Below are 26827 nucleotides of genomic sequence, written 5' to 3'. Positions count from 1 at the left end.
CCTTACAGACAGTGGCCGGACTTGAACCCTGGTTGCTGGTGCTGTAAAGCATTACACTAACCGCTACACTACTGTGCCTGCCCATTCCTCTGCAGCTGGACTACCAACCTGTCTGATATTTACCTCTTCAATTATTGTCTTTGCCGCAGGCTGTGTCTGCCCGATCCATTTGTACAGTCTGCGGCAAATGATGTTGTTCAGGATTTCCCGTGCCTCTCTCAGCTCAGGTTTAGAGGAATGCAGGATCTCTTCGAAGATATTGTCTGGAAAAATAAAATCCAAGGCCAAAGAAAAAAATTAAACAATAACATGAAAATACAAACAAAAAACACTGACCTTTCCAATAATATAACCTTTGGTTAAAGGGAACAAATCTATGAAGTTTTCTGATTAACTGAATTAAGGCAACTTGGAAGCATAGATGTGTGATTCTTGCCCACTTGCACAATGACGCACACAAAATGCTGGAGGAGCTCAGCAGGTCAGGCAGCATCTATGGAGAGAAATGAACAGTCAATGTTTCGGGATGAGTCCTTTCATCAGGGCTGGGTTGACCGTTCGTTTCCCTCCATAGATGCTGCTCGACCTGCAGAGTTCCTCCAGCATTTTGTACGTGTTGCTCCAGATTTCCAGTATCTGCCATCTCGTGTCTCCTATTAGCACAGTGCCTCTTTTAGCAACATCCTTCGAGTTAAGTGTCTAAGGAGTTAGGACTTTTCTGAGAAAAAGGATGATTTTATATTCATTTTAAAAAGTGATTAGTAATGCTTGGTTTTCCTGTTAAATTCTCTCAATCTTGCAGTTTTAGTCTGCAGTCTCCCATGTAACCAACCAAAACAGGATAAATGAAGTCGAACAACTCTGGGAATTCAATTCTGTGGCACAGCGCGGTTTTTAAATGGAGCATCCATACTCTGATTGCATTGTCCATACACTGTGGACTTTGGTGTGTGAGGGAATCAAGGAATATGGGGATGGTGCAAGAAAATGGTACAGGGGTAAAACTTCAGCCATGATTTTGAATAGCAGAGAAGGCTCGTAGGGACAAAAGGCCTACTTTTACTCCTGATTCTTACATTCTTAACTCGTTTGAAGGGAAGGCTTGCTGCCTTCTGCCTGGGGGAGTAATTAGAATACACAGAGACTTGTATGTGGTGAAGTTTAAGAACAGCTACTTCCCTTCAACCATTCAGTTCTTGAACCAACCGGCACAACCCTAATCACTACAGTTTAGCAACACTATGACCACTTTGATCACTGTGCACTAAAATTAACTTTGATTTTTTTGTTCTAATTGTGTTCCTTCTTGTAAAAATTGTGTATAATTTACATTTATTTACAAATGTTATTATTAATTTTATTATTTTGTAAAATAAGCATCAAATAATGCTGCTTATTTGATGCTGTGTGCCTGTGATGCTGCTGCAAGTAAGTTTTTCATTGCACCTGCACATACGTGTACTTGTGTATACGACAATAAACTCAAGTTTGACTTTTGATTTCAACAAGGTTACATCAACAGTGACAGGATTAAGAAAGATGATTAAATTAACTAAATATCTTTAACTCAGACATGGCAAGGCAGGAGATGCGTTGCAGCTGAAGTTTGTGGGAGTCACTTAAAAACTGCTGGTAACCACATCTGTAAAAAAAAGCACCTGCAGCCCAAGGGACTTGGCCTCAGAGATGAGCCAGAGCTTAAGAACTGGGTGCTGCGATGCAATAGGGAGGGAGAAAGGGGGTTAGTCCAACGGGCATGAGGCTTTGTAGTCTTTGTGGAGAGAATGTGGTTAGGAAGGCATATGGGACACTGGCCTTCAATAGATGGGGCTTTGAATACAGAAGTTGGGAGGTTATGCTCCAACCTTATGAAACCTTGACCAGACCTCAGCTGGAGTACTGTGTGCAGTTCTGCTATAGGAAGGATCTGATTGCACTGGAGAAGGTGCAGAGGAGGTTCACCAGGACGTTGCCTGGGATGGAGCAGTTCAGTTACGAAGAGGATGGAGAAACTGGGTCTGTTCTCTCTGGAGCAGTGGAGGTTGGTGGTGGGGTGGGTGGGGGGGAATGATTGAGGTATATAAAATTACGAGGTGTTTAACCAGGGTAGACTGCAGGAAACATTTCCCCATGTCAGAGGTAGATAAAATTAGCAGGCATAGATTTAGGGTTGGGGGAAGAGACTTGGGAGCGGATATGAGGGAGATCTTCTTCACCCAGAGAGTGGCAAGTACCTGGAATACACTGCCTGAGAGAGTGGTTGAAGCTGGGTTGCCGACAGTATTTAAGTGTCTAGATGAGCACTTGAATTACCTAGGCGTAGGACCAAGTGATGGGAGATGGGATTAATACAGAAGGGTGCCCAGAGGTCAGCGTGGACAAATTGGGCCTGCTACCATGTTATACGATTCTATAATGCCTTGCTTCAATTCTAGAAAATACTGGCAAGGCTGCATATGTAACGTTGTGTGGAGGTCTGGTCTCCAGACCCAAGGAAGAATATACAAATGGTGGAGGAAGTGCAGTAAAAGTTCACAATTTGATTCCTGGAATGGTGGGATCATTCTTTGAGGAGAGATGAATCAGGCAATTTTGCACTTTCAATGAGATGACACCTCTACGCTCTAGAGCTTGGAAAAGTGAGGTGTCGTCTCATTGAAATGTGCAAAAATTCAGAAGCGGTTTGACAGTGTAGATGCAAGGTTGAGACACAAGAGACTGCAGATGCTGGAATCTGGAGCAACACACGAAGTTACTGGAGGAACTCAGAAGGTCAGGCAGCATCTGTGGAGGGAAATGGACAGTCAACGTTCTAGTCGAGACCCTTCATCTGGGCTGAAAGAAAGGGGGAGACAGCCAGTACAACGAGATGGAGGGAAGGGGTGGAGCAAAGAGCGAGCAGGTGATAGGTGGATCCAGGAGAGGGGGTGGGGGGTGATAGGTTCAATTCTCGCAATCTTGTAGTTTTAGACTGCACTCTCCCATGTAACCAACAGGGGGGGGAAGAAGAGTGGGAATGATGTCAGAAGCTGAGACGTGATAAGGCGGGAGCGACAAAGGGCTGAAGATGATGCAATCTGACAGGAGAGGAAGGTGCAGCATGGAGTAAAGGGAGGGAGGTGGGGAGGGGAACCAAAAGGAGGGTTAGTGTGGGTGATGTGGAGATGGAGAGGGTAGGGGAGGTAAAGGAAAGGGTGATGAGGGGCCAGTTGGATCAGGAGGAGAGAGAAAAGAGAAAAAAAAGAGGAAAAGGGACAGAGGGGAAAGCGGTTTGAGAATTTAATGTTCATGCTGCCAGGTTGGAGACTACCCAGATGGAATACAGGGTGCTTTTATTTCACAAATGCAGCAGGTTGTAGTGATGACAAGGGTTGGCCAGAAAAAGTTCCCAGAAATACTTTGATCTTCAGATAAAAAGCAAAAGAATGAAAGGCAACAGGGAAAGACCAGGGCAATAGGATTTATTGGTTGGCCCTTACAGAGAGGTAGCATGGTTGCAATGGGCTGAATAGCCTTCTCCTGTGCAGTGTTTCTGCAGGGTTTGAAGAGTAATTTAGGTCAAAATTAAGGAGAAGAGTGCTCACCTGTGAGCTTGGCGTAAGCCTCCATGTCATCAATGGCCGTTGACATGCGACACAGCTTCCCACCTGTTCCGCTGATCTGGATGTGCGGATCAGCCAGCACCATCGCCTCTGTGATCCTGATGGATTAAACGTGTTTAGAAACGTGTCAGCACTGTTGTCCACACAGCCTCCTTATGATAAGTTGACGGGGAAGACAAGAACTGGATGTGCAAATGGCCTCGGTACCCTTGACCTATGGGCAAGGAAGATTAAAGAAACGCAACTCTAGGCTCGCTGCTCATCACCAGCACCCAAATGAGGAATGCAGCAATGTAAACACATCACTGTCAGGTGAGCACAGGACACAACTGAATTATCTGCTAGTTAGTTGCCAAAGGCTGTTACGTGACAATACTATCCCTACCTGGTCGGATGACACCACTGCCAATCAAGGTTTGGCCCCACCCCACCCATCATTGCACACCTGGCCATTTTAAATTACCCGGGCTGGATGCCCCCCAGCCCTCCAGCACTATAAAGAGTGCCATGTGCTTGGCTCGGCCTTTTTGTCTCTGAGGGATTCACCCTGTTTCGCTCCAGGCCAAGCACTGTGAAACGGCACTGGAGAAATCATAGGTGAGATGTGCATGGTTTAAGGTTTGGGAGCATCTTAGTTAGTATCCCTGGTAGCATAGAGCGGTGCCTGCACTGCGTCAAGGGGTGGCAGCTATCGTATTGTTTTTCCTTGATTGTCTGTACCCAGTTCGCGCGCGCGCGCACGTGTATGTGTGCGTGTGCATATATACACATTTTACCCTTGTTGCAATTTTCCCACACTCGCTATCAGCTGTGCGCGTGTCATTCCCGTTACCCTTCCCCCGTGTTTGTCTTTTGTAAATATATCATTTTTCTCAAAGACTGTGTTCAGAGTCCTTGCCTCTGAGACCTCGAATCTGTTTCACTACAATGGGTTCAAGGTGCCAAAGGACAGACTTCACACAAGCCAGTGCTGTCCAGAAACACTAGGGCTTGGGGGGGGTGGGGGGGAGATGGGTGGAAGGAAGGGGTGCAAGGATATAGTAAAAGCACCGTACCAGCCACATTACAGGAGTACTCACATGCTCTCAATGATGTTGCTCACTCTGTGTTGATAGGCCCTGCGATGCAAGGTGTTGCGCGTGTGGAACATGTTGTACAGGTCACCAACCTCCTGCAGGGGAAGATGAAAAACGAGAGGTCACTTCTCCTGCATCACACTGTGCGCATCAGGAACATTGATTTCAGAAGCAGATCCCAGCAGCAAGTGATTCCGTCAGACTAACACTGTGGGCATTTAAGAATATCAACATGAGAGTTATTTGCTGATCACAAGACAATGACTTAGTGGATGCCAGTTAGCTCATCAGACTAATGCCAGTACCCCTGCCTATCACATAATCAGTCGGGGATTTTAATCTCAATTTACTATCCAAGAGCCATTCCTGTGTACTTGACCCACGTCCTGATACCGGTCTTAAACCCCTTCACCTCTTTGAATTTGTGGCCCCTCCTTCCCCTTCAGCTTAGGTTTCCACGTCTAACTTTTTCATCTCTTTTATAGTTGGACTTCTAAAAGATCAGCAAGTTCCTCTGATGGAGCTGTCCCAGTCTCTGCGCGATCGATGAACCTTTGACATTAGCAATCAGCCTTTGATCCAGCCTTGTGTTGTGTTACAAAAGCAGTCAGTTTTGCATTGATGCAATGCAACCCAAAGGCATTCTTGAAGTTCTCCGAACTCAGCAAATACTCATTCTGATGCCCAGCATTCGTGGATCATGGGTACACTGAATGACTGTAAGCTGAAGTTACACATGTAGGCAAGGGCAGTACAGAGTAACCACAGTCTTGTCCCATTTCATCTTATATTTATAATGGTACAGAAAGTACTCCCCTTAATGCATTAATCCATTCCAGAGTTCCTCACAGAATGGTTGCCAAACACAATCATACCAAGTGTTCACACATGAACCAATGCTGTATGATTGGAATTTCTAGGAACTGAAAATGAAACCCCCAGAACAGTTTATAAATCCACAGCAGTAATAACAGGCAATAGTTTAGGCATTCAATCCAAGTAATATCTACCATCAACAAGATTAATAAAACTTTACATTGAACTCAGCTCACGGCAAAACATCACTAAGTCCCCTAGAATTTGTAGCCAACAATCTTCACTTAGAGTAACATTTGCTTATTATTAGCCTGAAAACATTAAGAACTGTACAGGTCAATGGAGAGGATGGGTCCAATCATTCCGAGAGCACAAGAGCAGGGCAGCATTAATGCATGGATTCCACAGGATTAAAATAAATGCAACATCAACAAATAGCATCTATGTAGGGCTTCAAAGTTGTTAAAAGACCCCAAGGCAATTAAAGAAGTGTAACTGAACAAAATTTGGCACTGGGCTCTACGAAGAGGTAGCGGAACAAGTGATGTTAATCAGAAGTGGATCTTAAGTGCCAAAAGAGAACTTAGAAAGGGAATTCCAAACTTAAGTTCCCAAACACCAACAGCAGAGCCATTAAATTAGGAAAACTTGAAACCAGAATTACTTTGGAGGATTATGGCTCTCTGGAGGAGGTTACAGAGATGAGGGAGGAGAAGGCCCAGAAGGAATTGAATCAAAGGAAGGGAATTTTATAAATTGTAGCATCTCTCAAATAGGATCTAGCTTCATTCAGCAAGAACAGGGGTGATGGTGAATGTGATTGGTGCAATTAGGAATAAAGGCATCAATGGCTGCAGTGCACATTGATGACATCTCTCACATGGCCGTACACATCTTCATGGTGTTACCATGAAGATACCATTTCTGACCTAATGGTTTCTACCATCTGTGGTTGTTAAGGTCTTTGCCTACAAGGTGTTTTGCAAGGAGCTGAAAGCTGCCTTACAGAGTTACCAGATATCAGTAGAACTGTTACAATTAGCTTCAGGCTGCCTGAGGCAAGGCTTTTCAAGACAAACTCAAGAGACTCCTCTGCATCTCACAGCATTATCACCTTATCTCGAGTGCATATGACCTTCATCTTTTTGACTTCATAAACTCGAGCAAACTTGAGGAAGCGTTGAAAGTCAAAGTTGTTCTGGATTCCAAGGTGGTGACAGTCCCTTCAGAGGCAAGACAAGACACATTAATGGCAGCCTCTGCCACATCATTGGTAGTCGGTTTATTATTGTCACATGTACCGAGATACAGGGGAAAAACTTTGATTTGCATCCCATCCATACAGATCATTCTAAAACATCAGGTAGTACAAAGGGAAACAATAACAGAATGCAGAATATAGTGTTACAGTTACAGAAAAAGTGCAGTACAGGTAAACAAATGAAGTGCAATGGCCACAACAAGGTAGATTGATAGATCAAGAGTTCATCTTTATCAGACAAAAGGTCTGTTCAAAAGTCTTATAACAGTGGGATAGAAGCTGTCCTTGAGCCTGGTGGTGCATTTTCAAGCTTTTCTTAACATCTTTTCTTCCTTCTGCCCAATGGAAGGCAGGGGAGAAGAGAGAATATCTGGGGTGGATAGGGTCTTTGATGATGTTGGCTACTTTCCCAAGGCAGTAGGAAGTGTAGACAAAGTCAATGGAGGGGGAGCTGATTTTCTTGATGGGCTGGGCCATGTTCACAACTCTCTGCAATTCCCTGCAGTCTCAGGCAGAGCAGTTGCTGTACCAAGCTGTGATGCATCCTGATAGGATGCTTTCTACGGTGCATTGATAAAAATTGGTGAGGGTCAACAGGGACGTGCTGAATTTTCCTTCGCCTCTGAGGAAGTAGAGGTGCTGGTGTGCTTTCTAGCCATAGCATCTACATGCTTGGACCAGGAAAAACAATGGGTTAGAGCAGCCACATGTTCCGATGAACATTCACACAGATGGTGACCTGCTGCTGAGATCAGTCAATGGGCTCACATCTCAATGTTTTTAAGTTCCCAGTGAGGAAAAAATGTGCTTCTCAATTTTGCTTCCAAATGGCAAAGGGTTAGTTTCATTATGACCTCCTGTTCTGGAGGAATTAATTCAGGAGTTGTCATTTTACACTGATTTCAACGTTTCAAAATCCTCAGTCAGGAATCATGGACTTAACTTGTAAATAGCTACGAGTTAACTTCATTGTGTTATGGATTTATCAATACAGAAATGGTCACTACTGGGGCAGTACACATGCTCCCATCTACATCAACGGTGCTGAGGTCAAGAGGGTTGAGAGCTTCAAGTTCCTAGGAGTGATCATTACCAATAGCCTGTCCTAGTCCAACCACGTAGACATCATGGCCAAGAAAGCTCACCAGCGCCCCTACTTGCTCAAATTTGGCACATCACCAATTTTTAAGAGGCACCATAGAAAGCATCCTATCCAGATGCATCACAGCTTGGTACGGCAACTGCTCTGCACCCAACCGCTACAAACTGCAGAGAGTTGTGGACACAGCTCAGCACATCATAACAGTCAGACTCCCCTCCATGGACTCAGTCTACACTTCCCACTGCCTCGGTAAAGCAGCCAGCATAATCAAAGACCCAACCCACCCCGGACATTCTCTCTTCTCCACTCTCCCATCGGGCAGAAGATACAAAAGCCTGAAAGCACGTACCACCAGGCTCAAGGACAGCTTCTATCCTGCTGTTAGAACAGTTCCCTAGTACAATAAGATGGACTCTTGACTTCACAATCTACCTCGTTATGGCCTTGCACCTTATTGTCTACCGCACTGCACTCTCTCTGTAGCTGTTGCACTTTACTCTGCATTCTGTTCTTGTTTTACCTTGTGCCTCAATGCACTGTTGTAATGAATTAATCTGTATGAACAGTATGCAAGGCAGGTTTTCACCATACCTCAGTACAAGTGACAATGATAAACCAATACCATCTTTAGTTTGAAAAAAAAAGTCAATGGACTGCTATTATTTGAAACTAGAGTACCATAGGCAGGTTGCATGTTCAATGAGGCACGTGGGTGTGAGACGGAGTGAAAGGCACATACACACACACACACACACACCAGGCTTGACCATTTCGGGTTTTCAAACACAGAGCACTCTCAGCAGGAAGAATTAAGTTTGGTTCAAATTAACTTTCCCATGTCCCAGGTGAGCTCCCACAGAGAAAAGTCAGAGGATGGAACACTCATCACCAGTTGATCAAGACCACAGGGAGGTTTACCTGGCAAAATAATCCCACTTATCGACATCGATCCCAGTTCGCTTGTTGGCAACGATTTCATACAGAAAGCCTTTCTCCCGAGGACGGCCTTTGTACGGCCACTGGAGAGACGAGATAGCAGAGTTAGTGATAAAAGCAGCACACAGGAGAGTGAAGACAGATCCACCACTCGGGCTCTCCCTCATCACTTCCACGTGACACAGACTGAGTGCGACACCAGGGGCAACCTGTGCGTAGAGCTGAGGGATGTGGGTGATGTCCTAAATGAATACTTCTCACCTGTATTTACCAAGGAGAAGGACATGGTAGAGGGAGACTTCACGGCAAGAGGAGGTGATGTTGTGGAGCATGCCTGCATTAAAGAGGTGTTGTTAGCTGTCTTGGGACACAAAGGTGGATAAATCCCCAGGGCCTAATGATATGTATCATAGACTACTATGAGAAGCAAGGCAGGAGATTGCTGGGGTCCTGATGGACATTTTTGCATCTTCCTTAACCATGGTAAAGAACTTGATGACTGGAAGAAAGCAAATGATGTTGTTTATTCAAGAAAGGCAGCAGGGAAAAGCCAGGAAACTAAAGGCCAGTGGGTAGGGAAACTATTGGAAAAATTCTAATGGACATAATTTATCTTCACTTGGAAATGCAGCAATTGATTAGGGATAATCAGTATTGGTTAGGCCATACTTAAAGTATTGTGTGCAGTCCTGGTCGCAACACTACAAGAAGAATGTGAATGTGTTGGAGAAGGTGTTGATCAGATCGAAGCATTTCCGATCCAAGTAGAGACTGGATAGGCTGGGTTTGTTTTCCCTGGAGCAAAGGCTGAGGGGTGACCTGATAGAGGTATATAAAACTATGAGGGGAATAGATAGGTGATAGGTAATAAGAATCTTTTTCTCCACTGTGAGAGTACCAAGACAAAAGAACACAAGTGGTAGGAGGTCTAGAAGGTACCTGGGGGTAATTTTTTCAAAGGGTGGTGAGAATCTGGAATGCGTTGACTGAAGAGATGGTGGAGGCAGATCCTCTTATGACATTGGTAATTCGAGTACTTATCTGGATACTTCAAAGCATAGAGGCAATAGACTTAATGCAAGGTAAATGGGATTTGTGTAGGTCGGCCCAACTGACGTCATGGGCATGATGGGCCATAGAGTCCGTTTCCGTGACGATCCTACGACAGCACCTTTCCATTGCCAGCCCGCCGCGCACCCCCCCCCCCCCCCCCCACACACACACACACGTTAGCAGTTGCATCCAATTTACCAGTTTATTTCTTCAGGGGGTGATGAATCTTTGGAATTCTCTATCAGTGAGCAAATGGGGTGTTCAACCATCAAGTTAATTCAAAACAGGGATCGATATTTTCTGGGTCTTAAAGCATACAGTAACAGAGGAAAACAGGGAGAAGAAAAACCATGATTTTCGAATGGCAGAGCAGGTTCAACGGGCTGGGTCCATTCTACTCTTCCCAAATTCCTTGCGTTCTTATGGGCATCCCCAACCCTCCATCTGAGCATCATTATTTCTCATATATCCTTCTGACACAGATGGAGACCAATTGGCCCATCCAGGGCAAGGAACCAATTGGATTCCCTGCTCCTTTCTTGTAAGTCTTGGAAACAAAAGTTGGCCACGACATGGTTGACAGTGAGACCGTGGTCTGCTCAGGGAGGCACACAAGTGGTAAATAGATTTCAACCACTACGCTACTCATGCACCTCTGTGGCAAGTTACTGGACCAGCAGTGAGAGTTCGGAACTATTGACCCAGAGTTTGACTCCTACTATGGCAGAGCAGCATTAGGGGGCAACAAGGCAAAGGACTGTGGAGGAACATAGCCACAGGTCCGTGCTCGGTTAGGGAAGGAGGTAAGGAAAGCATACAGGGTACTGAAGCACAGAATAAAAGCAGGAAGATCATGTTTAAAACACCAAGACTATAGTTAGGACACTGAGCACTGTGTGCAGCTCTGGTTGCAATAGAGGGGGGGAATGTGAATGCACTAAAGGGTGAAGAGGAGGTTTAGAAGAATGTTACCAGGGCTAGAGAAGTTCAGTTCAGGTTGAATGTCATTTGCTCTCCTGGCCTACCCATTCCTGCAATCTACTGACAAGCCACAGCAGACCTGTCACCTGTGAAGCCATCAGAACAAAGCCTATCTTGATCCACAACATCACATGTGCAAGAATTGCCAGGTAGCACACAGGAGCTAGAGCTCTAGATGGAAGGGATTAGTGACATAACTATTAAATTATTGGAGTAGAAACCAGAAATAGAAGCTCAAATTCCATTATGACAACTGAGGAGCTTAAATTCAACTACATTAAATACATCTGGAATTTTAAAAATACTTGTGGCATTACCACAAAACCATTAAACCACCAGGCTGTTGTAAAAACCCATCGAGTTCACTGATTCTTCAGGGAAGGAAATCTGCCTTCCTTGTTTGGTCTGACCCGTGTTTGACTCCAGACATACCACTGAGATTGACTCAGTTCAAGGACAACTAATAATGGACAACAAGTCCAATGTTGGTAGTGACAGCCACATCACATGAATGAATAATAGTGAATAGGGCCCAATAAGTTAATTCAATCATCTAGCTATCTTTTGTTAGGGTGAACAGAAACCAATGATGCAAGTTAAAATTTCCAGTTTTTATTCCAGTTCTTTATTTCATTGGTGCCACTTACCGCCGAGCCCTTAGAATCATCACTCACTCCTTGACTGCTTGGTGCTGGACCTCGGATCTGCTCCTTTATAAACTCCAGGTCTTCTGGCAACACTAGACCATAGCTCTGCAGCACCTCTTTCAAATTATTGGAGGAGATCAAGTGATCGAGCATGGTTAACGAAGCATCCTCGTGCTACACCAATAACAAATCAGGAGAGAGTGAGAGTCATCATTCTACACAAATGAGTAACAATTAAAATGAACAACTTTATTGTGCTGAAACAAAGGTTTATTTTACTCCATCATCCCCATGGACAGCAAGTTAATGGTGTGCTGCACAAGTCTAGCAACTCAGCTTCAATCCCAATATCAGGTTCTATCATAGAGTCATACAGCATGGAAACAGGCCATGCGGCCCAACAGGTCCATGGCAGCCAAGATGCCCATCCAAGCTAGTCCCATTTGCAAGCATTTGGCTCATAACCTTCTAAACCTTTCCTATCCATATACATGTCCAACTGTCTTTTGAAAGTTGTTATTGTACCTGCCTCAACCACTTCTTCTGGCAGCTCATTTCACATACATACCACCTTGTGTTTAAAAAAAATAGTTGCCCATCAAGTTCCTATTAAATCTCTCTCCTCTCGTCCTAAATCTATGCCTTATATTTCTTGATTTCCCACACCTGGGAAAAAGACTGTGCATTCACCCTATCTCTGCCTCTCATGATTTTATACACCTGTATAAGATAGTCTCTCATTTTCCTATGCTCCAATAAATAAAGTCGCAAGCCACTCAACCCCTCAAGTCCTCAATTCCTGGCAACATCCTTGTAAGTCTCCCCTGCATTCTTTTTAGCTTAATAGCATCTTTCCTACAGCAGGGTGACCAAAAGTGAACACAATATTCCATATGCAGCCTCACCAACAGCTTGTACAACTGCAACATAGTGTCCCAACTTCTATACTCAATGCCCTGACCAATGAAGGCCAGTGTGCCCAATGCCTTCCTCACCACCCCGTCTGGTTGTGACCCCACTTTCAAAGAACCCATCTTACACTCCAGCTCTTGTTCCATGAAAGTGATGGTAAACCACCAGCTAAAACCACTGCTGTCCGTTCTGAGGATTGGCAAAACTAAGGCTAATCTCTCCAGAGCACAGGTAACAGAACCACATCGCTGCTACTCCAGAGTCACAAATGGGTCAGGCTATGGTCACCATGACTAACACTGGCTTTTTATTCCAGATTTATTTCATCTCTTAAATTCTCCCACCACTGTGAACCTCTGGATTACAGGCCCTATAACCCAGCCTTCATGTTACCATGTCTTCTACATGGCACAAGAGGTTCTATGGCACTGACCCATGCTCACTGGCAACTGGGTTGAGATGACATGGGACACTTCGATATATTAATGGCAAAGAGAAATGAAACTGATACCAAACCCAGAAGTGGCAGAAACGTCATTGTGACATGTTTTCTCGAAATCTTCAGTTTCACACTGACTGAACTTCCTCAAAGTCACCGCCCCAGTTGATGGGATCCTGGCACCCAGCCCACTGCCTCACCTCCTGTAACACACTCTTTTACTCAGAGACTACGGAGAGCATCACCTTCCATTTCAATCCTTTCCGCGTCAAAGGGATAAATTTTCCATCAAACAGGTGTGAAAATGGCCCATGACCTGGGAAACAAAACATCAGTGTTAAGATGGAAAGACACTCTAGTGAGCAGAAAGAGCTCAGATTAAAATCTCATCAACAAACCATCACACACCTTCAGCAGTACACAGGAATGCCAACCCAGATCACTGCCTCAAGTGGGACCGGCATCATCCTGCCTGGTGGACCATGAGCTTTATGCTGGGATTGAAGTCTTTCTCTTCAACGATCTTTGCCTTAGGCCAAAGACACTAAATCTTCCCGTGTTATTGTAGGAGCCACCAGAACTACGATACTTTGCCCAAGAGTTTCATCAAGAACAAATCCTTGCAGCAAATTTCAGGATATTTGGCAGTGGACAGCATTATGCTGCTGCCCAATCCTACCCTTGCTTGGCACACATTGTTTTCTTCAGTGGAGACTGAATATCAGTCAGGAACCTTGGCTGAACTTTGCCCAGGAACACCAAGGCCTCCAATCACTACCCTTCTTGTTTTTACTTGGATAAGCACTGGAACATTGGAATCCACAAAACCGTAGACTGGAGCCTGGACGCAAGATTAGACTGAACAGTTCTTCATTTGCATGCCTGGACACAATGGGCTGAATGGCCTACTCTCGTGCCATAAATGCCCATGACTGGGCAATAAAAATGGATCTCCCCACAATGTAAAACCTTCCATTCCGTGGGTGATGCCACCAACCACCAACCCCTGTGGGTAGAAAACTTACATTCCTGCTTGCTTCGAGCCAAGTCAATGAATAACTCACACTTTATAAAAATATAACAGGGAGCCGCACCAACACCTACATTGCCCATGTGGTGCCTTCACCCGTGAGGCAGTTCAGCCCCTACAGAGCTGCTCCCTCACCTAGATCGTGGCAGAGTCCGGCGATCTGAACACACAGGATGTCCCGATGGTTAATCCGAAGTTCCGGTTGCCGCCCAGACAGAGCTTTCACTAGTTCTCCTGCCAGATGCGCCACACTGCAGGGCAAAGAGACAACAATTGAAATAAAGACGCATGAACTTTCATCAACTGCCTTCAAATATTGATGACCCTAAATGCCTGTAGTTGATCCAAGCATTGCACCAATTGTTGCCCAGTCATAGACTGCTGCAGTTTATTAACACCATATTTTTCCACATACAAAGCAACGCCTCAAGGCTGCAACATCTATCATCAAAGATCCCCATCACCCAGGCCATGCCATCTTCTCACAGCTACCATCGGGCAGGAGGTACAGAAGCCTGAAGTCCCACACCACCAGGTTCAGGAACAACTACTTTCCTTCAACCATTTGGTTCTTGAACCAACCGGCACAACCCTAATCAATACAGTTTAGCAACACTACAACCACGTTGATCGCTTTGCACTAAAATGGACTTTATCTTTTTTGTTCTAATTGTGTTCTTCCTTGCGTATAATTTATGCTTTTCTTGTGAATGCTGCTTATCTGATGCTCTGTGCCTGTGATGCTGCTGCAAGTAAGTTTTTCATTGCACTTGTGCATACATGTACTTGTGCTTAAGACAATAAACTCATCTTTGACTTAATACAACTACTGATGATATATCACTTAAGTCTGTGTACTATGTTCAACTTGCCTCGGCTACTCTGACAGTACATCCCAAACCAGTGATCCCTACTTCCAAGAACTGTCGGCACATGGAAATTCCACACCCTGCAGGTTCACTTCCAAATGACACACCACTCTCACTTGGAATTACATCACTGGGGCTAAATTCATAAATTCCCTCCCCAACAGCACTGTGGGAATATCTTCTTCAAAGGAGATAAGGTAGCTCAAAATGATTGCCACCATGTCTTGAAGGACAAATTAGGGATGGACAATGAATGTTGTCCTTTCTAATGGTGCCCACATTCCCCAAAAGCAACAAAAGGTGGCTGCCAAATTCCCTTTTAACATTAAGGATGGGATCAGATTTCACTGGCTTCGCTGGGGAAATGTTCCATTCTCTTGTAGCAGACTTGAAACCATAGATCCCTCCCTCAGTGTCTACCACCATGCCAAAATGACACCATAAGGTTTCAACAAATTGGAAATAAACGTGTGACATCAGCCTTCGGAAGCCAGTTAACTAAACTTGTGCAAACTCACCTATCAATATACAAAAGGAAAAAAAATTAGGGAAAAGCATTGCACTGTGCATAAACAAATAACCTCAGATAGGCAAGAGTGTGGAATCAATTCACAGCCACTTTCCAGGGCACCTCACCCAGTCTGCATTAAATCTAACTGCTAACATGCTAACTAAGCAAGACTTGATATACTTCGCAGGGGAGCAGTCAGACAAATCTGGCACTAAGCTCTGCCACCTGTAGGTTTAAAGGAGCAGCTTGAGAAAAAGTAGAAGAAAAGTGGAGAGGCTACGGGAAAGAATTCCAGGTCTCTAGAACTTGGCAGCCAAAGGCAGAGCCACTTAATCTTAGAGCAAAGGAATCCAGAGGAGACCAGAGGTGAGGAAAGACAAGGGAGTTCCTGGAGAGATGTGACTGGAGGCGATTTCAGTCCTGGAAGGACTGACAAACGAGAATGTTATAACAAGATGAAATTATGCTTGGATCTCACACACAGAGGGTGATGGGGGGAGTGGGACACCGTGCGAGTAAAATGACATTTTGAACGAGATGGTGGAAGGTTATTAAGGGGTGCTTCGAAGTAGTGGGGTCTAGGTCAGGGTCCGAGCACCAGAGGGGTCTACGATATACTGCAAGCCCCCCAACATTAGACAAATAAACACTCAGTCATTGAAATGTCAAGTAGCAAGTCATAACAGCCATCACACATCAGCCCAGCAGAGAGGGTGTGACTATGTAATTGGTCTAATGCAAATGCCAAATTTTGTCCAATGGCTATGGAGAGGTTGAGCAGGTGGGGACTTTATTCATGGGAGCGTAGGAGAATGAGGGGTGATCTTGCAGAGGTGTATACAATCATGAGGGGCATAGACAGGGTGAACGCACACAGTCTTTTTCCCAGGGTTAGGGAATCAAGAACTAGAGGGCATAGGTTGAGGGTGAGAGGGGAGAGCTTTAACAGGAACCGGAGGGGCAACTTTTTCACCCAGAGGGCGGTCAGTACATGGAATAAACTGCCAGAGGAAGTGGTTGATGCAGGTACATTAACAACATCTAAAAGACAGTTGGACAGGTACATGGATGGGGAAGGTTTAGAAGGATGTGGGCCAAATGCAGGCAAATGGGACTAGCTTAAACGGGCATCTTAGTCAGTGTGGACCAGTTGGGCTAAAGGGCCCATTTCTGTGACTATTAATACAATCTAAGGCCAAAAGGGAAAGATATGCAACAACTCAGATTGCAAGAGCCTTATCCAACTCTCTCCAGGATACAGGACCATTGAAAAGGGAAAGTTCATAAACACTGTCAACATAGAGCTGGGTTCAGAATCTGCCCTTCTTGTTAGGGATTTGGGAGTCATGGAATTACGTGAATATAGCAGAAATTAATTCAAACAAGAACGAGTCTTCAGTTCTTAATACAAATTGCAAGTAGTAATCAGTTTGAAGTTAAAAGGACAGCTTTGTAAGCAACCAGTACAGAGCACAGACTGCTGGCCCACAGCAGGGGGCTGGCTGCTCAACATATGGTTTGCAAAGTGAAGTGACCATGAGACGTTCTCATATGCATCAGCCAAGTGTAAAACAATGGGGTTATGTTAATTGGCCTACCTTAAACCAGGACTATGGCTAAGTTCTTTTGCACCATTTTGACCAAGTTCAAGGAAGCTCGCATGCCAGACAGGTATTGTCACTTAGCACATCAAACATGGTCACAGGCATAATCGATCAATAGTTGGAATATTTGTGTACTCAGAGTCAGCCCTCACAGCATTAATGTTGGGTGTCTGGGTTCTCATTCTCAGAAGCTTTAAGACCATCCGTGTGAATTACTTTGTCCCAGCGAAGGTGTTTGAACACTCAGAGGTGTCTCCCATTGTAGATATGTAACTCAGTGGAAGCACTGTCAGACTCAAAATATTAAAGTAAACAATATCATTGTAGCTATTGAAATTGTATTGATCACCTACTGTTACCTTTGCTCTCAAGAGAATAAAAATTTGATGTCCTTCGAGTTTGGGAGACTCTACTGAGAGGGTCCCAGGAGAATGCCTGCTTGTTGTGATGAATAAAAACTTCTAGAGAACCAGCTTTAGTGTCTCTCCAGTGACTCAGTTTACAGTCACAACACTTCTCTGTTCTGACATCAGCTATGCACCTTGCCCAATCACCATCTGCTCCACACTGGCCCGTGGCAATAGAGATATTAGCAAACCAAGTTGAGAATTTTATATTAAGGCCAGGCTATGCCAGGTCACGGGGTGATGTGATACTGGAAATAGTTGGGTCTAGGTCAGGGTTTGAGCACCAAAGGGAACACTCAGTCACTGCAATTTCAAGCAGCCAGTTGTAACAAAGAGCCATCACACATCAACTCAGTAGAGAGGATGTGACTAGTTAATTGGTCTGATGTGAATGCCAAATTTAACCTAATGATTAATACAATGAAAGGACAAAAGGGCAAATTGTGCGACAACTCAGATTACAAGGGCCTTATCCAAGTCTCTCTGGAATAGAGGTCCGTTGAAAAGGGGAACTTCATAAACACTTGCCTCAACATAAAGCTGGGTTCAGAGTCTGACTTCCTCTGTTCTGATCTCAGCTCTGCACTTTGTCCACTCACCGGTCTGCTCCACACTGCCCCGTGGGTCTTTGTCCCACTCCAGTCAGACCAGGTCACTGACTGGCACTCAGACAGTGCACTTTCACACACAGTCAACATCAGGCTCTTTACAAATTAGAACAAACACAGGGCTGATAGCACCAAGGAACAGAGGAGGGGCTCATGCCGCATTTGCTCAGAGTTCTGTTAGGCTACTTTACAGAAACTAGAGTGGTTAGTGAGGGGTAGTGGGAGATGGGAGCAGTGAAATTGCCCTCTGTGTACCCTGGCCCTCAGCAACAACAAGACACTGAGCTGTGACTTGGTTGCAAAGCTCCCACAGCCCAGAAGACCCATCATATTCCTAACAAGTGTGGGGGCCTGGAGTCACCCCCTCAACTGTGGGGAGATGGGCTTCACCTTGGAGGAAGACTCACATGGTGGAAACTGATCAACTCACCACAGTCTGCTTCTAAACTTTACTTCCAGAACTCCTCCCCAAGTTCTTACCCGATGGAGTGCTCAAATCTGTTGTGGGAAGCCCCAGGATACACAAAGTACGTCCCACCGAGCTGCTTAATGAAGCGGAGACGCTGGAACTGCGGGGTGTCTATGATGCGGACAAGCAGCGGGTGCATCTCAATGTGGCCGTGGATCGGGTCGTTGAACACCTGCAAGGAATTGAAAGGTCTCTGCTCACATCACAAAGCACCATTCTGTCTCTCTGTCCAAGAGACCGCCTGACCTGTTGAGTTCTGTCAATATTTTCTGTTTTCTTCTGCTAAACTTGTAGATACAAGATTGTGAAGTTATTGGAATTCTCTCTTTCTCAACCAAATCCATCAGATCAGCCTCTATACTTCAGCACAGACCCTTGTCAACACTCCTGCTGTCTCTGCCCCACATATACCCCCTCACCTAAACCTCTTTGCAAATCCTTGTACACCTTTCCCCCATTTTGTGTTTATGAGGTTCCCATTAAATAAATCGAGGTCGCAGACCTGAAACAGTGACTATTTCTCTTCCCACCGATGCTGCCTGACCTACTGAGATTACCCCCCCCCCCCCACATTCTCTGTTTTGTTTCTATGTTTCACGATGCAAAAGATAGCTGGGAATGCAAGGGTTAACAACTGGCAATGTAAAGGTTAATAGTATCCTTCTCATTGTCAGCTTCTTCCCATGGTAAAGAATTACCTCAGCCATGGGGCAATTATAGTTCTGGCTGAAGTGAGGGCCAGGTGTGAGTAAGGAAGACAGTTATTTTAGACAGATCTTGTTTCGCTGAAGCTTACTGGAAGCAATTACCATAGTGCGTGTAACTTCCCACAAAGGTTTCTCACGAAGTGGGTATAAAAGATGCACACTAACCGAGGCAACTTTGAGTGGGATAAGAACAGAGCTCGGGTTACACTGTTTATTCTTTCTCTGTATCCCCTACTCCCGCTAGCATAAAACTAATAAAGCATTAATCGTAAGTTCTTTGGTTCTGCTGTTGACTGATTTATTACAGAGCACGGGTCGACTTTTATAACGGCTCTCCTGGGGAGGAACAGGTTCCACATTCCACACTGTTCCTCATTCCTATAACCATGGTCCTATACTGTCCAATTCCCCTACCGACGGAAACATCTTCTCTATCAAATCCCTTCATTTGTAAAGGCTCCATCCAAGACACCTGCCAACCCCCACCCCCTCTCTGGAGCAATGAGCCCCTGCTTTTGCTGACTGTTCTAACTTCACTGGATAATGCAGCCTAACAGTCCCTTGTTCACTCACAACTTCCAACCCACTTCAACCCTCAACACCGTAGCCTAGCGGTTAGTGTGACGCTACTACAGCGCCAGTGACCCTCGTTCAATTCCGGCCGCTGTCTGTAAGGAGTTCATACGTTCTCCCCGTGTCTGCATGGGTTTCCTCCGGATTCTCCGGTTTCCTCCCACATTCCTTTAAATAATATTTTTATTAAATCCATGAAAAAAAATAGAGTGCATGCATCAAGAAAGAGAGTAAAAATACTACTGAATACAGAGTGTTAAGTCATACTTAGGATTACAATACTCTAAATCAATGATCACATATAGTAGTTAGTTAATAAAAGGAAGAAAAAATTGAAATATTTTATTAGCAAAAAAATCTACCCCCACTACCAAAACCCGAAGCTGTTAGATAGAAGAAACAGCAAGGAAAAACCTTAAAACGTAACAGGGTCAGCCAATATCTGCGTTTTAGTCCCCAAATCAGAGATTTTGAAAATAATTCAAAAAAGGGTCCCCACAGGGTTTGAAAGTGTAGGTTAGATTCAAAAACTGAACAGTGAACCTTCTCTAGATTCAAATGATATAACATCCTGTAACCATTGAACATGCATAGGCAGAGTAGCTTCCTTCCATTTAAGCATTACTTCCTCCCACATTACAAAGACGTACAGGTTAGGAAGTTGTGGGCATGCTATGTTGGTGCCAGAAGCGTGGCGACACTTGCGGGCCGCCCCCAGAACACTACGTAAAAAATGTATTTCACTGTGTGTTTTGATGTACATGTGACTGATAAAAATATCTTAACACTCCTGTGACTGGACCCGAGTGATAATCAACGGAAGCCTAGCCATGTTTGAATGCCTCTGTCAGAGGTATTATCTTACCTTTGCCTCAATCGGGCTCTGCCAGAGCTTATCAATACAGTTGAGGAGATGTATTCGATCTCCCAAGGTGCTAAATGGAAAACAAAACAACAACCAATACAGCCATCTCTCTGGTAATGAGGGGACTCTGATACACAGCAAAATACAGTATGTCCACACAACAGCCGACATTAATTCCCAGCTATGTACTGCCCTTGCAACTAACCATGACTCGATGATTCTGATACAGAGCAAAGTACAACCCATATAATATCCACCTGGAACAGCTTCTGGGTAGTCAAGCTAGCAGAGCTACTGTCTCACAGCCCCAACGACCCAGGTTCAATACTGATCTCTGGTGCTATGTGGCGTTTGCACATTCCCTTTAACCACGTGGGCTCCCTCAGGGTGCTCCAGTGTCTTCCCACATCCCAAAGATGTGCAGGTGGATAGATTAAGGGGCTCTGGTAAAATTGCCCTTAGGGGAAAGGTTGACAGTGAAATCTAGGAAAGACTGATGAGAAAGTGTGTAGAAAAAATATGGATTCAGTGTAAATGGGTGCTTGACGGTTGGCCTGTTTCCACGTCGTACAGCTCTAAATACATCATTAATTCGTAGCTATTTATGTACTGTTCTAGTAACTTAACTAGTCAGGGAGTCAAATCACACCAAAGGCATCAAGCTATCAGCAATACATTTTCATTCATTCCTTCAGAGCTACAGGAGGAGGCCACTCATCCCTCGAGATCCTCCACAGAGCGTGTTTATATCACATCACGTACCCACGGATGTGAAGTGGTCATGGGTACATGGAGCCTCCTGTCCCGAGACCAGCTTGTCTTCAGAAAGTGATACCCCAAGCAGCACAAAAAATCCTTTAAGAGAGAACCGCAGTCTGTTTCCGATCATCAAGACCGGTAAATGTTTAAACAAACATTATTAATAAGCAGGGCTTGCCAAAATGGCTCAAAGCACATAATGAGGTCAATTTAAGAACTGGCTGTTGTAGCAACCAGTACAAGTTGCCCTGGTGTGATTAAATGCAAACAAAAGAACTACTTGTAAAAAAAACTAGCAGTGTTTCCAAATTAAACACAGGCAGGAATTAAGCAGAACAGGTAGATAGACAATGTTTCCTGTGATTGCAGAACAGCTCCTGTGGAACCGCGCCAAGAGAATAGAACAGAACATGTAGCTAGGACACTGATCTCTGCGATTACGGGACAGAAAATTAATGGTCAGAGAGCAGAAGAAACATTTCTTCGTCATGCAGAGGTCTGGGACGGTAAGTGTCAACATTTTGGTGAATGAAACAACAAGAGACACAGGGCTGGGCGTGGCGCAGTTGTGGGGATCACTGCTCGTGCAGTGGTCAGACTCAGACTGTATCAACATTCCCATGGTGTGACACCAGCATCACGGTGCACATTAGCAGAACTGGGAAGGATCAGCTCATGAGTTTTGTTTTGAGGGCAAAGACAATAGATTTCTTCTCTTGGCATGGTGCCATAGCAACTGACACATCCACCTGCAAGAATAGTTAATACAGGTCACCCACAACCTTTTGCACTGGTCAAAAGTGTGAACAGCAGTGTCAAATTGACATGCATCCTTTTAATCAAGAGAAGTGGGCAATGGTGCAGAAGTGGGGAGATCAACTGCTGGATCTACAAATATGGGACCTGTGAACCTTCAAGTGCAGATGAGCACAGAGATGAGAAATTCCACCCTTCTTCCCGTTGCCCCACACCTTGGCTGCCTCTGCTCTGAAGCCTCGTTCCTCCTGTCAGTTCATTCCCGCACCCACACCCCCCCCCCTCCACCAACCGCACCCCCGAGACAAGGTTCTGCTTACCTCACGCCCAACTGTTCCAAATCATCTTTCGTCAGAAAGGGCAAGGTAGCACCGGATAATCTCTCACCTGGTGAAAGAGCGGACTGTTATGTTTGTTCTTCATCAAGAGTCAAACTTCGCGTGGGTTGAACATCTGAACATTTTTATTGACCAAACATAACACGGACAAGAAAACGAAAGTGAAAGCAATAGTAAGAATCATTCCTTCCCTCATACCACTTAGTCCCAGAGAGCGTTTTAGAAAGGATTTCAGCACCCTGTCAATTAGAAGCAGTAGCATCGAGGCCAAGATTTTTGCAAGCAATCTGAAAGAGGAATTTAAACTTTCTACCTGTAAGCTTCTCTACCCTAGCATCGAGTCGTGAAAGCCGGCAGGAAAGCACGCATCATTTGTCTCCAGTGGCGATACCGAATAAGCAGTTCACGCATACTGAGTACATTGGATATGTTACTAATATTACACACACCACGTTTAGTGTCAAGGTTTTTGAGGACGACTTCGGAAGAAATGACATGTACCCCGGAATGACTGCGGGGCGAGCAAACTTCTGCGTGCCTCGCTGGGGTATCCCCAGCCCGAGATTTTACACACCAACACATGGAAATGATCCATTTCCATAGCTCTTTAGAAGTGCCTCACTCTTCCCGTCTTTGGCAATGTGGCTGAGCTGTTCTGAGGAGTAAATTCGCGGGGAAAGATCGGGATGAACTATAGAGCTCTTTTTTCCCAACGAGCCGGCAGAGCCGGGAAGGGTTTGCACGTTTCTCTGATTCCATACTTGCCTCTGAAAAACTGCTCGAACTTCTCCAAGCCCTGCATCCGCAGGAAGCTGCAGACATCCTCCACGTCCCATTCGTGGAAATTCGATTTTTTAAACAGCAAAGCTTCCCTCTCGGGGGTCCTTCTGTCAGCGTCCCCTCTATCAGGGGTGCAGGACCTCCGTCTCTTGCAGCTTTCGCTCCGGTTCATCTTGTTCCTCTGACACCCGCTGCAGTGCGCCGACCAGCCCTTGCACAGACCAGCTGCCGACTGCGCCTGCGTCCTGCCGGTGATTGACAGTCCCGGAGAATCCCGGAATCGACGCCCAGTTCATTCCTACACTGTCAATCAAACCAGCTGCCCAGTCCTACTTAAAGGCTCAGCACACCAACAGTCGACAGATGAGAAGCGTTCAGCACATCATAACCCTGCTGCCTCTCGTACTACTTACACTATTCACATTTACCAGCACTTGCTCCGTAGTCCTACCAGGCCGGGGCCAGATAGAAACATAAACGTAGTTGCAAAGGTGGGTCGTTCAGCACCTTATGGATTCTCTGCAATCCAATATAACCATGCCTGGTCCTCTATAACAAACCATAATTCCCACTCTGTCCCCTTTGCCTTTTGTGTCCTGAAATCAAAGTATGTAAAATTATGAGAGCGTCTTTTTCCCGGCAATGAAAATGTCAAGTACTAGAGGGCATGGGTTAAACACAAGAGGGGGAAAGCTTAAAAGAGATTCATGTGGCAAATGTTTTTTAATCCAGAAAGTGGGAGGTGGTGGAAGCAGATAAGATAGCAACATTTGAGATCCATTTCGACAGGCACAAGAACAGGCAGGGAATTGGGGAATATAGATCGTGTGCAGGTAGATGTTCAGTTTAAGTTGGCATCATGGTCTGTTCCTGTGCTCTATTGTTCTATGTTCTAATTTTTTTCTGCCTACTCAAATATATTCAGGAACTTGACCTCCTAAGCCTTTCATGGTCCTAAATCCCACAGGTTCACCGACCCCCTGAGTGAAGAGATTTCTCCTCACCTCAATCGTAAATGTTTTTCACAGTCCACCTTGTTATGACATTGCATCTTATTGTCCACCTGCAATGCACTTCCCTGTAGCTGTGACACTTTATTCTGTTATTGTTTTTATTCTGTACTACCTCAATGCACTGTGCAATGAATTGATCTGTACGAACGGTTTGCAAGACAAGTTTTTCACTGTACCTCAGTACATGTGACAATAATAAACCAATACCTTATCCTGAGACTGGGGCAGGAGGTTCAGAAGCCTGAAGTTCCAAACCACCGGGTTCAAGAACAGATTCTTCCCTTCAACCATTTGGTTCTTGAACCAACCAGCAAAACCCGAATCACTAGAGTTTAGCAACAGTGACCATTTTGACCACTTTGCACTAAAATATACTTTGTATTTTTGTTCTAATTATTTCTTGTAAAAATTATGATAATCTATGTTTAATTTATGTTTTTCTTGTGAATGCTACTTATATGAGGCTGTGTGCCTGTGATGCTGCTGCAAGTAAGTTTTGTTTGCACCTGTGCACACATGGACTTGTGCATGTGACAATAAACTCGACTTTGACTTTGACCCCTAGTTCTAGATCGTCTAACCAGGGGAAACATCCTCCCTCCATCCAGCCTGTTGAGCCCTGTCATAACTTTGTAACTTTCAATGAGAGATCTTCCCATTCTCCTAAACTCTAGCAAAAACAGGCCTAATCTCTCCTCATCTAATATTCCCCTCACCCCAGGACTCACCCTGGTGAAATAAAAACAGAAAATGCTAGAAATACTCAGCAGGTCAGGCCCCATCTGTGGGAAGAGAAATAGAGATAAGGTTTCAGGTCAAACACCCTTCATTAGAATCACCCTGGTTAAGCTGCACTTCTTTCTATCTCTCCCTCCCCCTCTCCCTCCCCCTCTCTCGTGGGTGTATTCTACCTTGCATAGGATCTCACCCACACTCTGTTTAATTATGGGGAGCCAGGCCCTAAACAAGTATGTACTGAGCAGTTTTGGACACCACACCTTACATACCTGGGTGAAATGCAAAGTAGTTATACCAGTTTGAGGGAAACCTTTACTCTTTCATTTAAGAATATAGGACTGAAAGATATTGTCTAGAAGTGAGTGCTCTCCAGGACTAAAGTTTTTAAGATATCTATCTTTATTAGTCACATGTACATCGAAACACACAGTGAAATGCACCTTTCTGCGCAGTGTTCTGGGGGCAGCCCGCAAGTATTGCCACACTTCCGGTGCCAACATAGCATGCCCACAACTTCCTAACCCGTACGTCTTTGGAATGTGGGAGGAAACCGGAGCACCCGGAGGAAACCCACACAGACACGGGGAGAATGTACAAACTCCTTATGGACAGCGGCCGGAATTGAACCCCGGTCGCTGGCGCTGTAATAGCGTTACTATCTGCAGAGGATGTGAGGAATTTCGAATCTCTTCTGTAAATTATGGAAAATTTATGAGGCAGATGGAGGTGATTCAACCCATCATATTTATACAGATTGATAGAGAGCTACCCAGTCTAATCCTACCTGCCACTGCCAGGTCTGGAACCCTGCAAATCATGGATCTTTAGGTGCACATCGAAGGCCTAAATGGTAATTAGTGCCAGGTGAACTGTTAAATTTAAATCAGTGGTAAACTTTAGTTAACTTGAGGTATTTGGGGATATGCAGCAAAAGTGAGTGGAGGCAGCTAGGGTCACAGATCAGCCATGATTTCATTCAGTAATGGAATCACATTGAGGGCCCTCCCCTGTTCCTAATTACTTGCTTTCCTGAGTTATTAATCACTGCAAACATTCATAGCGGTACCCCCAGAAACCACCAAGTTGATGAAGCATCAACATCAAGACATTTCAAGGTTGCAAACTTCCTCAATCTCACGCTAACAAAAGGTCTCACACAGGACCAGATAAAGTCTGGCATATTTATATCCCACTAACCCTCTTATCCCCAACCAATATCCTTGCAGATGGGTTTCTATCACTGCTGAGGAATGTTTTATTTATACTTTGCCTCTACTCTTAATTTGTTTCTACCTCTTTTGTTTTGCCATTCTGACTAGCAACTTAGCTTGCAAAATACTTCTGCAGCAATTTCAGCATATTATGTGTGCAACTGTGGGGCAGAGCAATAGGTTTAATGTATGTTTGGATTGGAAGAAACCAAAGGCACTAGAGTTCAAAATACATGATTTCTGTCTTGGCACCTTTAGTTCAAAGCTGCATGTCATGACAATGCTATAGCCAGAACCAGAAGAGTTAATTGGTTCATTCTCCAGTCAATCAAACTTGGTGACTGACAATTTATCTCACAAATTATCCCCATCATATGTCCAGTCAGGCATCCCCTGGCCTACCTGTGGTAAATCACAAAAACTACAGATGCCGTTAATCTGATATAGAAACAGAAGATGTTGGAAAGACTCAGCAGATCAGGCAGCATCTGACTTTAACATTTCAAGTCAAAGAACCTTTATTAGAACCTATCTGTGGGAGAGTCTATGGTTTCCACAATGGCTTGATCAATAACCCCAGACCTGGAATCATCATTTCAAGGACTCTTTACTTGAAAAGTGAGAAAAGTTAAGTTCTAGTTTCTCTGCCTCTGATGTTCCCTGACTTGCTGAACATTTCCAGCATTTTCTGCCTCTGTTACAGATTTATAAAATCTGAATTTATTGCAGCAATGAAACTAAAAGGTCTTAGTTTGAAGAACGGG

At 44.7% G+C, this 26827-nt stretch overlaps 1 protein-coding gene across 1 annotated transcript in view; it reads right to left on the bottom strand.

Moving 5' to 3' along the window:
- The window catches only part of LOC127579070 (deoxynucleoside triphosphate triphosphohydrolase SAMHD1-like), a 37719-nt gene extending 14387 nt beyond the window's left edge, over positions 1-23332 (bottom strand). The window contains exons 1-12 of the mRNA XM_052031706.1: positions 23087-23332; positions 22304-22370; positions 20469-20538; positions 18335-18495; positions 13991-14106; positions 13071-13141; positions 11475-11648; positions 8776-8876; positions 6609-6717; positions 4682-4773; positions 3585-3700; positions 124-263 (exon numbers count right to left, since the gene is read on the bottom strand). Coding sequence (XP_051887666.1) covers positions 124-263; positions 3585-3700; positions 4682-4773; positions 6609-6717; positions 8776-8876; positions 11475-11648; positions 13071-13141; positions 13991-14106; positions 18335-18495; positions 20469-20538; positions 22304-22370; positions 23087-23273 — 1404 coding nt within the window. The 5' untranslated portion in view covers positions 23274-23332. The remainder of the gene's footprint in view (positions 1-123; positions 264-3584; positions 3701-4681; positions 4774-6608; positions 6718-8775; positions 8877-11474; positions 11649-13070; positions 13142-13990; positions 14107-18334; positions 18496-20468; positions 20539-22303; positions 22371-23086) is intronic.
- Positions 23333-26827: the final 3495 nt, after the last annotated feature.

The sequence above is a fragment of the Pristis pectinata genome, chromosome 16 (genome assembly GCF_009764475.1).
Source record: "Pristis pectinata isolate sPriPec2 chromosome 16, sPriPec2.1.pri, whole genome shotgun sequence".
NCBI lineage: Eukaryota > Metazoa > Chordata > Chondrichthyes > Rhinopristiformes > Pristidae > Pristis > Pristis pectinata.
Note: the sequence above shows the minus strand (reverse complement) of the source record. Positions and strands in the feature narration are given on the sequence as shown.